This window comes from Trachymyrmex cornetzi, unplaced genomic scaffold (assembly GCF_001594075.2).
Source record: "Trachymyrmex cornetzi isolate Tcor2-1 unplaced genomic scaffold, Tcor1.1 scaffold811, whole genome shotgun sequence".
In the NCBI taxonomy this organism is placed as follows: domain Eukaryota; kingdom Metazoa; phylum Arthropoda; class Insecta; order Hymenoptera; family Formicidae; genus Trachymyrmex; species Trachymyrmex cornetzi.
In genome coordinates, this window is record NW_017300149.1 from 111,707 (window position 1) to 128,185 (window position 16,479).

A 16,479-nucleotide genomic window follows, 5' to 3' on the forward strand; every position below is an offset into this window, starting at 1 on the left:
TTTAATTATTTTTATAATGTTTATATTTTACAATAAAAAACAATTTTATAAAATACGGTAGAGAAACATTGTTTGTTTAGACATGTTATTTCAATTCTTTTTTCTTTTCGGAAATATTTTTAATAACTTTTAAAGTTTTTGCATTTTGTCTTTCTATATTCTTTTGCAGAGAAAATGTTATAAAAGATGAAGAAGAATCTTTCTCGAAGAGAAAGAATCTTTTCAATATATTATTAAAGTATGAATAAAAAAATAGACAATATTTTTTATATTTTCTTTAATTCACATATATTTTTTGAACATAGTATTATAAACAGTATATAATTTATTTTTGAAAAAAGAAATAATATGCTAATGATTATTAATAAATATTAAGTTTTACATTATATGCGCCAATTTTATTCTAATTTTTCCTAATTTGTCCATTCACATTTATTGATAATTTTTTATTATTTAAAACAAAATAAACAATATCCAATAAATATTTTTTTTACAAAACGGAAGAGTATTTTAAGAAAATTCGTTTATACAGCAAGAATTATTTACGTTATATTAAAGTACTTGTTATATTAACATAGCTTATATTTTTTTAATCATGTCAGAAAGAAATTTGATATGGTATTGACAATATAATAACGAGATATTTACGTTGAAACAAGCTAAAACAAAGACGCATATCGGAAACATGAGATCTTTCTGGTAACAATATCACTTGCGCGAAAAATGGTCTGTTATTCTCGATTTTATGTTACCTCTTGTTTGTACAGATTGAATTTCAGATGTTACAACGAGTAACTGACATTAGCATTTTTTATTTCATGAGTTTTCTTGTTTATAATACTATTGTATCAGTACTTTTGCAGGATTGCCACAGACCTGGAAAACCGGGAAATTCAGGGAAATTGAAATTGGTCGTGGAAACCGGGAAACGTAAAATGTAAAAAAGTCTGGAATTTTGAAATTTGCTCACAATTCCCTGAAAGTGTTCCTATTCCAAATAATTGTTATAATTTTTTAAATTATATATGACGTTTACAGTCAAATACGTTCAAAATTTGTGCATTTTAAACAATTTTAATAAAATAATTAAAATTATATTTAATTCAGTGTTTTTATTTGTTCCCTCTTTTTTGTCATAACTACATTCTTTTTTTCCAAAACTAATTTATTTTTTGCTGTGACTTGAATTTGCATCAAAAATTGTACTATGCTACTAAGCTTTTTTTGCGTTGTTTTTAATAATATAGACTAGCCTTCCTATACAATCCGTTAGTTTAAATGTTAAAATACATATTTTATATTACTCATGGAAAATTTTCTATTTTCATCTGGAAAACCTGGAAAAGTCAGGGAATTTTAAAATTTATTTTTTGTGGCAACCCTGTTTTATTACATTAATGTATAATGTCGTCAATGAACTACGAACGAATCTGTAATTTAAAAAACTAACCGAATTGCGGGGAAAACTGATGGTACAATGGCGCGAAAACGGAAGGCTTTCTTCTAAAGAATGAAACTATAACTGGAATCTAGGTGGAAACGAGCTTCGAATACGATATGAATTAAACAAGAAAAAGATTTTCTAGAGCTCGATTTGCAAGAAATTAATATACGAAATGGGAGATCCCTACGAAGATACGAAGTGGATCGAATTATTGCCTTGCGAGACTGGATAAAACCGAAATCCATGATTCATAATTGGAAAGCAGTCCGTAGAAAACCTCGTCGGATTGTTTCAGCGAGAAGATTGTGACCGTTCACAGATTATAGGCGAATGTTCACATTCTCCTTGAAACAACCCCAATCTCATCTTTTGGGAAGTATAAGGAAATTTTCCTACCGGATTTCCTCAAACGAGGCTAGAAAAGCCAAAAACAATTCAAGAAGCGGCCGACGAAGCACCAAAGTTATTCAGACTCTCCGGGAAAGAGGTGTAAGAGACGCAATGTCACCCACAGAATTGCGGTTTCGCGACGAAACAATTATTTCTGGTATTTTCGTTTCTTGAATGTGAAATAAAGTTAATCGATGTAAATTAATTATTCGTTGTAAATAATAGAAATAGTACTTACAATAGTATTTAATTTTGTTTCTAGAATCTAAAATACGGGAATCCTCGCAAGACAATAAAGATTCAGCTTCGACCGTAATAGGCATTTTAAATTTCTAGTATTGATTATGTTTCTCACATATGCGGTCTAAAATTTTTAATATTGTTTACGGGAATTTATTTTATAACATAAAATTTGAGAATAGAAAAAATGCATTTTGATAAAAAAAAATATTAAATTTTGTTTTTGTACAATATTTGTATAATATTTAGCAAATTATATTTTAAAGTTAATGTTTATTTTATAAATTTAATTTTACAAGAATATCAATCATACAATTTAATATTTTAAAATGTTTTAAAATACTAATGTTAGATTTACATAAAAATATGAGAGACAAATATTAATGTATCGTAATGTATCGTATTATAAATATATAAAATGAAGAGTGACAGAGTGAGACGTGACAAAAATGATTCCTAGGCACGATTTACTAAAACAATTTCATATTTTATTTAAATATTATTTTTATATTTTCAACAAAAATATTTGATGTTTGATTGCCTTCGAATAATAAATTAATTATAAGTAATTATTGATGGATAATTTACGATTATTATTATTAATCATTGACAATCAGCTGAGTGGAAATTATTGTGACATGAAAATGACACATGACGAATTGATATGCACATAGCTTACAGATTTCAACAGGTTTATATCAGGATCATCTACTTTAATTAATCTCCAGGATATGCCATTAAAATATGGTACAATTATTGCACGATACTTCGCGCATACAAAATGTAAATTACGTTTTAATCAGTTTTGCACACGTATTCTCGCTGAAACGTATACAGATTTAATGGACCTGTCTGATATAGATAAAGGGTTAATATAATCTTCAAATTTAGTTGAAATGGTACAAGCTTAATGCAAGTAAAATTAAATTGTTAATCTTCGAAATTGGGAATAAAATGTCAAGCTTTATAATTGCAGAGAAAAAAATTACATAATTTTTTTTATTATTTTTCGCTTCAAAAAATAATTTAATAAACTAAAAATAGAAATATCAGAAATATTTGGCCTTTTTCCGAAAAGCTTCTTTCTCAGTAAAAGATTAAAATTTTTTGATTGTGATTAATTAAAAAATTTAATTCTTAAACTACTTCTGTTTGATAAAGCATTGAGAAAACTCGTTTTCACGTTGCGTTCGTTATGATTTGCGCAAGTTTATTTAAAGTCCGGCCGGAATCGTCTTAGTCTTTTTACGGAAGCAAAAAAAGTGAAATGAAAATTTTGGCAGCCGTTGCCGCGGGAGTTAATTCAGCGTGAAGAACAGACTAGTTTCGCGCTGTGAATAAGCAGCAACAACGGTAGATGAGTATTGCGTACCTCGGACGTGTCATGCATTTTAATAGAAGTCACTTCGTACATTCGGTAATCTTGTATACGGAACTCCGTATCCGGAAAATGTTACCGCATATATCCATATACGCGGGATATTCCAGAATAAATCCGACCGGATCGGAAATTTTTTTCAACATGGCAGCGTTCGAGAGACGTAAGCTCGTATTCAGAATGCTCTTTTATCAATAAACATACGCTTTTATGTTTGCAACTTTATAGTATATGTAACATGAATTACATATTAAATATACGCTAACATCGTAAAAGCGCATTCTGAATGTAGACCGTAATGTTGAGCATTGTGCATTAAAAGCGACGTGTTAGTATCCGCGATTTCTTACCACTCATAAAATTATAGATGACAGGATTCACTGCGCTGTTGAAGTAACAAAGCCAATGGGCAATTAGGCTAATGGCTATCGTCCATTGATTCGACGGTAACGCCATGGTACATCTAAAACAAATTTATATTGATAATATATATTTTATATTTATAATAACGTAATATAAAAGGAAAAATAAGAACGAAGTCCTTCCCAATACGCAATACGGATGCAGGCGGAAGGAAGTTTCTTAGACAAGATCAAGTTTATAAAATGAAACAAAATTAAATTTAAAAAAAAGGCTCTAAAGATTATATCACAAAAAAATTAATAATAATGCTAATGAGAGCTAACACAAGTTAGTCATATATTATATAATAAAACGTATATATGCGTTTTATTATATATTACAAACAATTATTTGTCTGAAGGCATATACCACGAACACCAGATAACAGTGACGATTATTTTAAATCTTTTATTAAATACAAAGAATAGATGATGATTATTATCAATTCTTTGTATTTAATAAAAGATTTAAAATAATCGCCACTGTTATCTGGTGTTCGTGGTATATGCCTTTCAGACAAATAATTGTTTGTTTTTATTAGAATCACGTTTTACTTTATTTAATCGTTTTATTACATATAATTGACTGTGTGGGCTCTCATTGGTATTATTATTAATTTCCTTCGTGATTTATAAAATTGTTAATTAATAAGCTGAAACGAATTCTTAATACTTAATTAATAGACTAGATATTAAACAGTTATAAACCAATGTTAATAATACACTAAGATATAATTTACAGCAAAAACGATATAACGAATTCGATATAGTTCGAAAGAAATTGATTTGAAAATACCTTCCCAGACATGAAAGTTATTATCGCAAAATTATTGCAAGTATTAAATGTTAGATATTAAAAATTAATATTTTTTCATGAATATTTTTTACTTCATATTTCTTCTCGTTTGAAAAAAATTATTCTGGAATTTTTTATATAATTCTTATAGTTTTAAAATAATAATTTAATTTGCGTATAATGTATCATCAGCATTGTATTTGTCGCCACTGATTGGCAATGTATGTCGTGAATCATCAATATATCAATCGCTTATATCGATTCTATATTTTCAATATAAATAAAAAATGTAGAAACAATTACTTGTTATCACAATAATTGTAACCTATATTGTAATAATCGTAGAGACAAAAAATAATTTCTACTTATACAAGTTTATATAATCTTTATATAAACTATGCTTCTTTTTAGCTTGTCAAGGCAAAATGTAAATTTGATTTGTAAATGATTAATTATAGGTGATAGCACAATGTAAATTATTTATATCGAATATTAAATTGAATAATGAGCGAAGATTATTTCGTTATTATGTCAAGATTATTTTTACATAAAACGACACAGCATTGATATGTTGTTATATTTAATATATTTAGTAATTTTGTATAAAGTATTCAATTTTATTATTGCTTTTTCTTATTTCTCAAAATGAAATAGCATTCAGTTCAACTCATTTGTCTAATATTATTTTTCTTTTCTTTGTATAAGAAGAATAAGATCTTTCCAGACCGTTCTGGTATAACGGAAGTTTGAGAATTTATCACTAGATGGCTATTATTTGAACGATTATTCTTCGGTTCGGTTTTTAGAAGATAATCGCGACATTTTTACTAACGACACATAGAATGTTTCATGTTTAAATAAATATTTCATGAAAATGTGTTATATTTGATCGCGGTAGAGTCGCTTAAGTCATTCGAAACATCGAAGAGAGAATTCATTAATTTCTCGCATGCGCTCCGATATTGACAGATTCTGTTTATATAGCGATCAGAAGACGATGATTTTCGGAAGCGTGTGTGGGATGGCACAACTAAGCATCGATCGTTACATAGAGATACTATCTTATAGATAGATCACTATGTGGCAGATCTGCTCAGTTAGTGTTGTCATATCTTGAGCTTTCAGATCATCCGATAAGCTTCTTGATTTTAGACTCCCGATTGCGCATGCAACTTCGTTTTAAAATCACGTATTTGCACGCCTGCACGGTCGAGTCTTCCTCGTAGTACCGCGATTTCCAAATTTGGGGGGTAATCGATTTGGTCAGAGGTAATTTGTCGCTTCCACATGCAGGCACTGCTGATGGCGGTACGCCATCTTTTTTGTCCTTAAAATTTTTTGCAACTAAGAATTTTTTTCCTCTTTTCATGTATTAATAAATTCTTTGATTAATTTAAAATCACTTTTTAATAAAAGAAATCAGATTGAATTGAAGCTATAAGCGATTGAGAATAGAAAGAAAAAAAAACTTGTTTCACATATAATAGGTTTATTTTAATAGATTGGTAATATATATATCGAAAACTGGAACGAAAATAATATTCTCTCCATAAAATTGATTTTAAATTGTCAATTTATAAATGAAAAATGACATTACTTTGGAAGAAGACTCATATAGATTATTTGCGATAAAAGAACGCGGAAAGTTAACCAAGTATGGCACGAAAATAATTTGCGATATATTGGAGAAAAAGTCTTGGTGAAACATCTGGTGTTCCAGAAAATCGAAAATGTTATAAGTTCTCGATCGTTATACATATATTTTATTTCCACTCGTTTTTATGTCACAATTATTCGTATCAGATTTAAACAGAATTTCATGAGATTAAATACACTCAAAATTTTCCAAAAGCAGCGGATGCGATAATTATCTTTTGATTTTTAACGCTTAATTTAATTTAACGCTTGTAATATAGCATTTAATTTAATGATAACGTTTTGTAGATTTAATAAAATTGATGGAATGGGATATATTACACCTACCGAGCTTACTGTTTTTAGTCTGTCGTTTTATATAAAAATACTCTTAACATAATATTAATGCAGTTTTCACTTTGTCAGATGATGTCGATCATTCGACAACGATATCAAAGTTTAATAAGTATAAAGTATTTGATTTCAACATTTGAAATATTTCTGCGTTAATGAAAATTACGTGCAATATATTAAACATTGTTACCATGTAATGTTGCTATGCAGAACACAATATCGTGAGACATACCTTAAAATAGAGAGCAAGTGTACAGGAAAGAAACATGTCGCGAATGTGATGACTACGGCGACTAACATCTTCGCCGCTTTCCGTCGAGATCTCAGTTGACCCTCCGGGTTTCCACCTCCCGACAGTGGAATCTTAGTTGAACGACAGATTCTGGTAGACACTAAAAATTATTACAAACTGATTAATTCATTGATGATTTTATTTCTAACAATTCGAAACTAGGTACGGCATTTTGTCATGAAAGATGGTGTCTTTTCTTAGGATCGTCTTTCTGCTTCGATAAGAAATATTCGATTGAAGCTAGTCTAGAAGTTTAATTAAAATTTTTAATAATAATATACGACACGTGCAATTATTTTCAATGTAAATGTCAATATTGTATTTATTTTTGGTCAGTGTTTTGATTAATTTTAAAATAAATTTTCAGTGAAACAAATTGACAAAGATTTATTGAGAAGTTTTGCTCGAAATAAAAAAGTAAAATAAAAACTATTGTATAACGTTAAAGTATAATATATAATACACTCAAATTTAATCTACTTTATCAATCTTTATGCAATACATTTTTTCAATTTATAACTATTAAATTTCTAATTCTATAATTATATATCCTATTATGTTATTTTATTTCGTTTTATTAATTTTTATTTTCTTTTAATTAATTTTTTTCTATAAAATTCGTTTTGGAACTAATACACAGTACGACGTATCGACAAGCCATTTCCGGTCGTTTAGATCGGATAATTCAGACTGTTTTATTTCAAAAGGGGATTGCAAAATAAGCAGCTTGTATTATAATCTAGGGATATAACATAATTTCAATTTCAGTTATGGATTGGTTTTATTATCATAGATAACACGACGGAGTATATTGAATCTAGAAAGGAAATTTGTATTTACATCCCATTTATCGTGTATGAAACTCTGTAAATCTTTTCAACGAATTATTTCGAATATACATACATGTATAAATTAATATATGTATACAATGGATAAAATATCATTGTCAGATCTCTGCGAAGAGTGAAAAAAAGGACTCCCTTATAATTTTCGATGGAATGTTAGATAAATTTTTACGTAGAGCTCGCAAATGTTCTTTACTGTTTGATCGAAACAAATATTTCTTTTTCTATATACTTTTTTATAACTGTTATCTAAACAACGGAGATATTTCATGCTCTATTAGATAACTTCTTTTATATGTTCTAATGGTACACAAGAAAAGGATAAAAGAGAAAAGATAAATTTTTTACTCTTTCTATTTACAATAGGATTTATGTTCTCTGGAGAATTTTACAATCGTACCAGATTCATGTTCTCAAGAGAATTTTTCAATCTCAAGACATATGTTCTACATTGATAGTGTGGAAAGGTTAAGCTGTTTCGAGTACAATGGATTGTTATATTATTTAGCAGAGGTGTTCTCAATGAAAAGAAGCGAAATTAAATGAAATAATAAATACGAAATATAGCATTGTGCTATTTAAAATCGATTAGATAATTAATAGGTACAATTATTAAAATGGAATCTTCCTTACAATTATGTCCTGGAATATCGCTTTTCCAAAGAACGCGTACAATCTGCCAGTACGCGACGCTCATGAAAAGCAATGGCATCGTATACAAAAAGATCAGCTTGACAATCGTGAAGGTAGTTTGACTTTCTTGACTCCACGCACAGACACACTGCGTGAATAATATAGTCTGCACTCGACTGTTTGACGGCACCGTGTGCAACACCAGTAGTTCTGGAATGTCTAATCAAGAGACACACGTAGAATATTGATAAAATTGTATTTCTGTTCCACTTGCGAGCGAATTGTTTTGGGAAACCGCTAAGAAAAAATTAATAAGGCAAATACACTGATTTTATATCACTGAATCTTAAATATAAAATTTATAACACTTTACAATTAAATAACGTTTGAATAACATTCAAATTTTACGAAATAAAATATAGAGAGAGTATCTTCCGTTAGACTTTTTATTATAGTGTCAGAAGTTGTAAAGTAAACATATAGTAAATATAGTAAATGTTCTGTAAATATAATAAGTATTCTGTAAATAACGTGTTCTGTAATTTTCGTATGAAATTTCTCAAGCAAGAACATTTGATCCATATAACAAACTTTTAAATTGAAAATGGAAAACTTTTTGCGAATTAAACTTTACATGTACGGAATAAATAGCAGCATCGTTCACTTTTCATTGAGTTCAGGCAGACTAAAATTATATTTATTGATGAATTAAAATACAACAATTGATATACATGTCAACAATAAGATTAGTTTTCTATTAGCTATATATATTTAAAAATAATTAAAATAATTTTTCAGTTATTAAAAATACTTACGCATGATAATATATGCTTACCAAAAAGCAATGATATCAACCAGATTACAATGATAGCGGTTTTCGCTCGGGCTGTCGTGGACTTGAATCTCAATGGGAAACATATAGCGTACCACCGGTCGATCGATATGAAAGTCAACGTCAAAACGCTGATGCTCACCGATACTGTCTAAAATAATAATCTTTGATCAGGACAATTTATCTGTAATTTATTTTGTAATTTATCAGAATAATATTGCAATCAAATTAAGTTTTAAATATATAAAAAAGTTGTTTCATTCGTAAATGAAATAAAAAAGATATACGAATAAAAATGCTATTCATAGTTAAAATCGATCGAAAACTGATACATGATCGAAACCTTTCCAATCTTATAAATTTTTTGTGACTATTCCATTTTTCTAATGTAAAATTCACATGCAACGTTTAAAGATTTTTCTTCGAAATAATTCATACAGTAATAATACAGTAATAATTCATGTATTTACAGTATTGATACCATTTAAAATTTAAATGAAAAACATTCATTCATCCATTTACATTATACAATAGATGAAGTCTAACGTGATAGCATATCACAATTTAACGTACATCCAAGTCAATATAGATAAAGGAATGAAATAGAGAGAAATAGAGAAAAAGGGTTAATGAGATTCATTAGCAGTTTCGTAAATAGCAACGCGCAATTTTCTTGTTTCCGTTTGTTTCTACTCTTGCCTTTCTACCCGGCGACAAGAGAGAAACTATCTGACTGTCAATTGATTTATCAAAGAGACAGAATTCAGAACTTCGCAGCTGCTTCGTATCTGTATTTGTGACTGTAAAACACAATTAAATATCATTCTAGCACGAAATTTACAAGAAAATCTTATATACCAGAGAAATGTTTGAATCACACGCGCATAAAATTGAGACGAATCTCCGGTACAGAGAAGTCAGAACGCCTACATACATTCAAAAACAAATTAATATCTAAAGGTTATAATAAATATATCAAACATCTTCATTAAGAAAAAATTAATTGGCTGAACATGAAATGGTTGTCTTTCGACAGGGCGGCAATAAGTAAATGCACAAATTTGTGTAAAAATTTCGCATTTTTATCGCGTTGATTTTTATTTTAAACGAAAGATGAAAGTAAGTGAATTTGAAGTTACAAAACTAAAGTTAGAAATCCATCAAATGTGCATTCGTTTTTATTAAATTTAAATTCATATTTCTTGTCATCGAAAATTGTGCATTCGAGATTTGTTTGGTTTCGTTTGCCTGGCTTCATCGTTTACAGTGCAATTCTGATTTCCGATTCCTTTCAAATCTTTCTATTTATATTTATGAAAATATCTTTATGTTTCTGTATTTGTATTAGGTATACAGACTTGGATCAGATTAAGTTGATTGATTCGTAGCAAAGATGATTGAATTAATAAAAGGAGAAACATTTTTATTTGTATAAAATTATAATATTTTTATGTATAATACGCGTATTATTAAAATAAAACTAAAAATATTTGAAAAAAATACATAAATATGATCACGAGGTAGAAGAAGCTGCATAGCTATATCAATGGTATTAGTAATATCTTAGAGATATAAAATTGTTTAGCTTTACTAAAATTAAAAATTATATACGAAAAAATCTGTTGTTATTATACAACTATGTTTAGAATGACTAGAATAATACAGAAAATTTTAAGAATAAGTAAAATACATGATGTGTTTAGCGTATAACGGTCCGCATGATTTTTCAGACACTCTCGACAGTTAAAAAAAAAAGTTGAAATGTAAATATTTGTCTTTTATATAGACTACAACATGCGATAAAAAAATTTTTTTTAATGTTTTTTTTATAAAAAATCAAAGGAATTTAAATTTTTTAAATAGCACCATACAATATTTTTCCATAATATTGTAGGGTTCTTCAATACGAATTCAAATCACTACCGAAATGTCACTTTTATTGATGTTGTATTGATTTTATTGATACTTAATATCAAATTTGCAGCATTATTTGTAATATAACTACTTATACAACTACTTACAATCTCTGACTAGACACAGAACATAATCTTTTAATAAAATATGCAATAAATTTAATAAAACTTTAATAAAAGTGACATTTCGATAATGATTCGTCTTAAAAATCCGTACAATATCATGGGAAAAAATTGTATGGTGCTGTTTTGAATTTAAGATGCCTTTGATTTTTTATAAAAACAAATTTTAAAAAATTTTGTTATCGCATGTAGTAGTCTGTATAAAACAGATGATTATTTACCTTTCAACTTTGTTTTTTAACTGTCAGAAGTGTCTGAAAAATCGTGCAGACCGTGGGTAAACATAAATATAAATATAAAACATATTATTATAAATTATATAAATTATATTATTATAAATTATATAAATTATATTATTATAAATTATATAAATTATATTATATTATATAGGTTATAAATAATATTTTTCTATTATACGTTGGATTTTTCTAGGCTGCGTTTGAGAAAGTTGTTACCAGTGCTATTACATTATTCAATTCTTGTTTTACGTCTAATGAACGATAAAATGACACAAGCGTTGATAGCGCGTTTTTCAAACACAGTCTCTTATTCTTTCGATTGATCAGTAATTGCAAGCAAGCAGTTCTGAATGCGAAAAACAAGCGCGGTGAATTACTAATGTTTTTTTATCTACTGTCGCACGTTACGTTATAACGAAGAAGAGCCATATTATTTCGCTTTTATTTTCATATCTGACGCAAAACAATTTTGTGTGTGCACGGCAATGCAGCACGTTTTAATTAAACCGCAGCTATCACTTGCTGTTCTTCGCATTCGCAAGTGTTGTTGTATCCATCACGTGGGCGCACGTAATTCGTCCGATAGTGACATTGCACACGTGGAATATAATATACGTGGCACTTGCGTGACGTGATCACGTTTCTTCGTATCAAAATAATCCCGTAATCTTTCCGGCAACCCCGTTTGGAGTCACCCTCTTTTATTTTATAAACTATTCTCTCAATTCTTATGAAACTGGCCTGTGGAGTAAAACTGGTCAGTGGTACGTATAAAGTTACATTATTAATTTCCAAATTGACTTTTAAACTAATTATGAACCCTGTAACACCAAATTCTCCTTCATGGAGGTTTTCCTTTTGATATTCGATTTTGTCAAATTTAGAGATACTAAAAACCATCTCAAAACCAAGTTTCACGATAATAAAATTATTTTTTGAAATTTAGAATTCTCGTACCATATATATAATCCAATTTTCAACAACTCCGAAACTTTTAAAAAGCAAGAATTTCCATAAGTTACTTTGTTGGAAAGCTCTTGTCCTCAAAAAGTTAATTTTATGAAAATTACTCCTAAATTTCTCTTAAAGTTCTATCCTTGCTTCAATATTGAATGAGATAAAATGAAACCTTTAGAAATTTAAATTACGTAATTAAAATTAATTGACGTAAAGCAATTATATATAGTAAATAAATTTCTTTTGCTTAAATAAAGGATCGAAATTTTGATAAAATGTTTGTCAATGACGAAATATACGCTGTGATTTCAAGATAAAATTCAGGAATTTTTATTTTTTAATAAAACTAAATCAAGTTTTTCTCGGTAAAAAATGATAGAGTTTCGAGTTATAAACGATTGAAAGTAAAGAACTTTTCATCAAATTATATATAAAATAAAATGATGAAACACATTTAACCAAAGTGCATTAAAAAAAAATTAATATTATTGAAATTTGCCCATTTTTTAACTCTTCTGATAAAGTCGTTATTTTTTGTGCTGTAAATATTATGTGTATTTACGTCGAGATGTAATTTTGCGTGGAGAAACGGAACGTGGCTTCTGTTAAAATCGAGAAACTATCAGAACACACTTGAAATTGCAATCATAGCATTACGCGTCATGCATTAGCGAATTATGACGTAATTTTTTGCACGAAAACGAGGCTTACGATAGTGTCAGAAACGTCTAAAGCGTCTCTCTGAAAAATTCATCGTGGTCGATTGCGTCGCGAGACAGACATATTGCACGTAAAATATTACTCGGAGCATATCCGGACGCTCGAGAAGCGAACTGTCCACGTTCTTGATATAGCACATACGCCGCAGTATGCCACGAGTTTATACGTTAAACCGTACCGTATTTTTGCTCCTCCTCTTCCTTCTTTTTTAGTTTGTTTCCTCTATATATTTTTTTTATACGATAAATCGAGCTTTCATCGGCAATTCGCCAGAGTTTTTCACCGTCTGTGATGGCAGGAACTTCGATTTACCTACAATTTAAATGTTGCGAAAGAAAAATGACGCCCACGTATGTCGCATACGGGTCGATGCATACGATGCTGCGACGAAATTATACGCCTGTGAAATGAGAACGCGTCGATCACACTCGACTGATAGTCATTGATCTATACGTAGTGCAAGATATTCAGGTATTTGCTTAAAACTCGCGAAAGCAGGTTTGCTCTTTGCGGAGCAATTGCTCGTAAACAATATTTTAGAGACGCCCGATTCGACGGAGTTAGGAGAACATCTGGCGGTCTTGAAGTAAGTTTATGAAGTAGGTTTATATTCTGAAATAATCTCTACGAGAGGAATTACTTCTTGTCATATCTTAAGTGATATGAGTAAGTCAAACTCTATCTCTCGAAGTACTTACTTAAGAACCACCGGAAATTTTCTTTCGAATTGATGCAATTCTCATTTTCAATATGTTATTAATGTTTAGACATATTTTGAAATAGATACACTTATTTACGATAATGTTGAAATAGTTTGAAGGTAAGCAATAAAACAGGCGTCTCACGCAATAGCTTGTGTTTCCGTTCGATCTACTCGTTTTCGCTAATCTCATTATCGTGAACATGTAAGTGCAGTTCAAATTTGAAGTGAGTTCAAGCTGCGAAATTGGATTAATATAACTACTTTGAGCAGGCATGAATGAATTCTGCACGCAGTAATTTCCTGTTCTTATTCGAGCACTTCCGTTTTACGTTAGGCGATGTGACGTCACATCGACAATATTCGGTGCAAGGGCTATTTACATTAAAACGATTTAATTTTTAATTTAAAATAATTTAATTTTTTTTTTTAATTTTGTTTTAATAAGTAAATATTGTAAACACATAATAATTAAAGAATAATACTTATACTGGTTGAAGCTGGATTTTGAGTGCTTTAAATAATTTTAAGTGAATTTATATATAATATTTAATTATAGTCTCTCGAATTGCGCGCCGAATTGAGTTTTCGGACTTAGAAACGCAACTAAACTACTGTAACAATATTATAAATTAAATGAACATAATAGCACAATTCATTGGCGCAACATTGGCCAAATATATTCTCAATGTATGCCAATATTTAACCAATGTTTCGCCAATGAATTGTGCTACTTGGGGAGCAATTTAATAAGTTCATGATTAATTGGCATCGTTTTAAGATGATCTTAATGAAAAGCGGTAAATAAATCTATTGCGAAAAATATCATAAGATGTAAATCTTTTTGTGATTTAAAAATTGAGAATTTTACGCAATCTTTATTCACATAATCTTCAAGTTGCAAATTATTGTAGTTATCAAACTATGACAGTTTGCAACTTTATAAAACTTACCAGATTTTGGAAGAATAGATTTCTTCGCGGAAATAAATATTGCGTAAAAATTCTCTCTCTCTCTCAATTTTTAAATCACATAAAAAGATCTGCATTTTATTTAATTTTTCATTGAAAAGTATGTACATAAAATGTGAAAGTATGTATAGAAGTATATGTACACAAGTCTCTCTTTTATAATCTCATGGAAAAATATTCAAAAGAGGAATCATACATTTCGAAAAGTAATAATGCTATTAGCTATAGCGATTTTACAATTATCCTTGCGTACATATATCTTCTGACATTTCCGTTTCAATGTGTAGAAAGAAATGTCTATATACTCTAATGACCGTTGACCTTAATTAGTATGCATTGCGGGGTACGAAATCCAATAGTGCCGTTTGTTTTTGTACCGTTCGCTATTTGCAGGTCATTAAAATCAATTTTAGATGTTCCGTAGGACCTCTCTGCCCTTTAGCAATGATTGCGCATTGTCTTAGATAGATCCTTTGATGTGGTGAGAAATTCATAGATCCTGAATACCTCAATGTTCTCTTTGTAATGCTTTGCAAGACGCATATTGCCACTAACTGAATTATACTCAATAAATTAATAACTTTATACATTCGCAATATACATATGTTATTATCATTGCATTAAAATTGAAAGTTATAGTTGAATTATATATTTTTAAAAAACTTTAAATAAATTTATTCATTCCAATATTTTAATATTTGACATTAAGCGTCACTGCAGTATAATCATGCGAAAAATAAAAAAGTTAATAAAAAATTGACGTATATTTTACTAATAATTGTAAAATAAGCATCGTACGCGAATAGATAGGTATATAAGGTGGTCATAAGTATATGTTTTAAAATTTCGTGAGCGTGTTCCTGGATAAAGAGGAAAACAAATGTTTCTGAATTAAACGCAAATGCTTTGTTATGGAAATAATGGACACAAATGGATTTGAATAAGAAACTGAATATGAAATTTAATAATCCCAGTGAGAAATAATAATGGAATCGACATCGAATCGAAAGTATCAAATCGACGTTAATTCGACATCGATTTCATTGTCATTTCTCACTGAGAAGGAATTTAATTAAATAAAGTGTTTAATAAGGAATCGTTTTAGTGTTTCTACCACGTACTCGTGAATCACTATATAACAGCCTGTTGACATTGTGCAGTTGCATTTTAGATATACAATGTAACGTGTAATACGTGTGTTGTATTGGTCAGCGTTTTAACTCCATTCTTCATTCCGCGATTTAAACGATTAATCAAACAATCCAGACAGATGAAATCACCACAGAGTATTTAGTACATTTTTACATGTCAACGCAATGATATATCTCAAAACTTTTCCCCAGTTCAACTATCTTCTTACTCGAGTAAATCTGCTGTATACGATTTTTTGTGAACCATTTTCCCTTCTATCATTGATTAACGACGTTATTTCCTGCCGTGCAGTGAGTAATAATATTATTGGAAGAAACACAATACTAGAAATTTAAAATGCCTATTACGGTCGAAGCTGGATCTTCGTTGCTTAAATAATTCAATCTTGAATTATTAATATATACTATATATGTACTTGCATATATACCATATTGTAGTCTTTTTCAAACTGCGCGCCGAATTAT

At 29.1% G+C, this 16,479-nt stretch overlaps 2 protein-coding genes across 3 annotated transcripts in view; one reads left to right on the top strand and one right to left on the bottom strand.

Annotated features, from left to right (window-relative positions):
• The window catches only part of LOC108768609 (orexin receptor type 1), a 48,173-nt gene that overhangs the window by 12,756 nt on the left and 18,938 nt on the right, over positions 1-16,479 (bottom strand). For both annotated transcript variants that reach the window (XR_001940499.1, XM_018519102.1), the window contains exons 2-5: positions 9,244-9,391; positions 8,409-8,627; positions 6,871-7,030; positions 3,803-3,915 (exon numbers count right to left, since the gene is read on the bottom strand). Coding sequence is in view for 1 of the 2 variants with exons in the window: in XM_018519102.1 (XP_018374604.1) it covers positions 3,803-3,915; positions 6,871-7,030; positions 8,409-8,627; positions 9,244-9,391 (640 nt within the window). In the remaining variant the exon portion in view is untranslated. The remainder of the gene's footprint in view (positions 1-3,802; positions 3,916-6,870; positions 7,031-8,408; positions 8,628-9,243; positions 9,392-16,479) is intronic.
• LOC108768606 (spermatogenesis-associated protein 5) overlaps positions 1-16,479 on the top strand; it is a 115,155-nt gene that overhangs the window by 1,696 nt on the left and 96,980 nt on the right. The gene's annotated exons all lie outside the window — the stretch shown is intronic.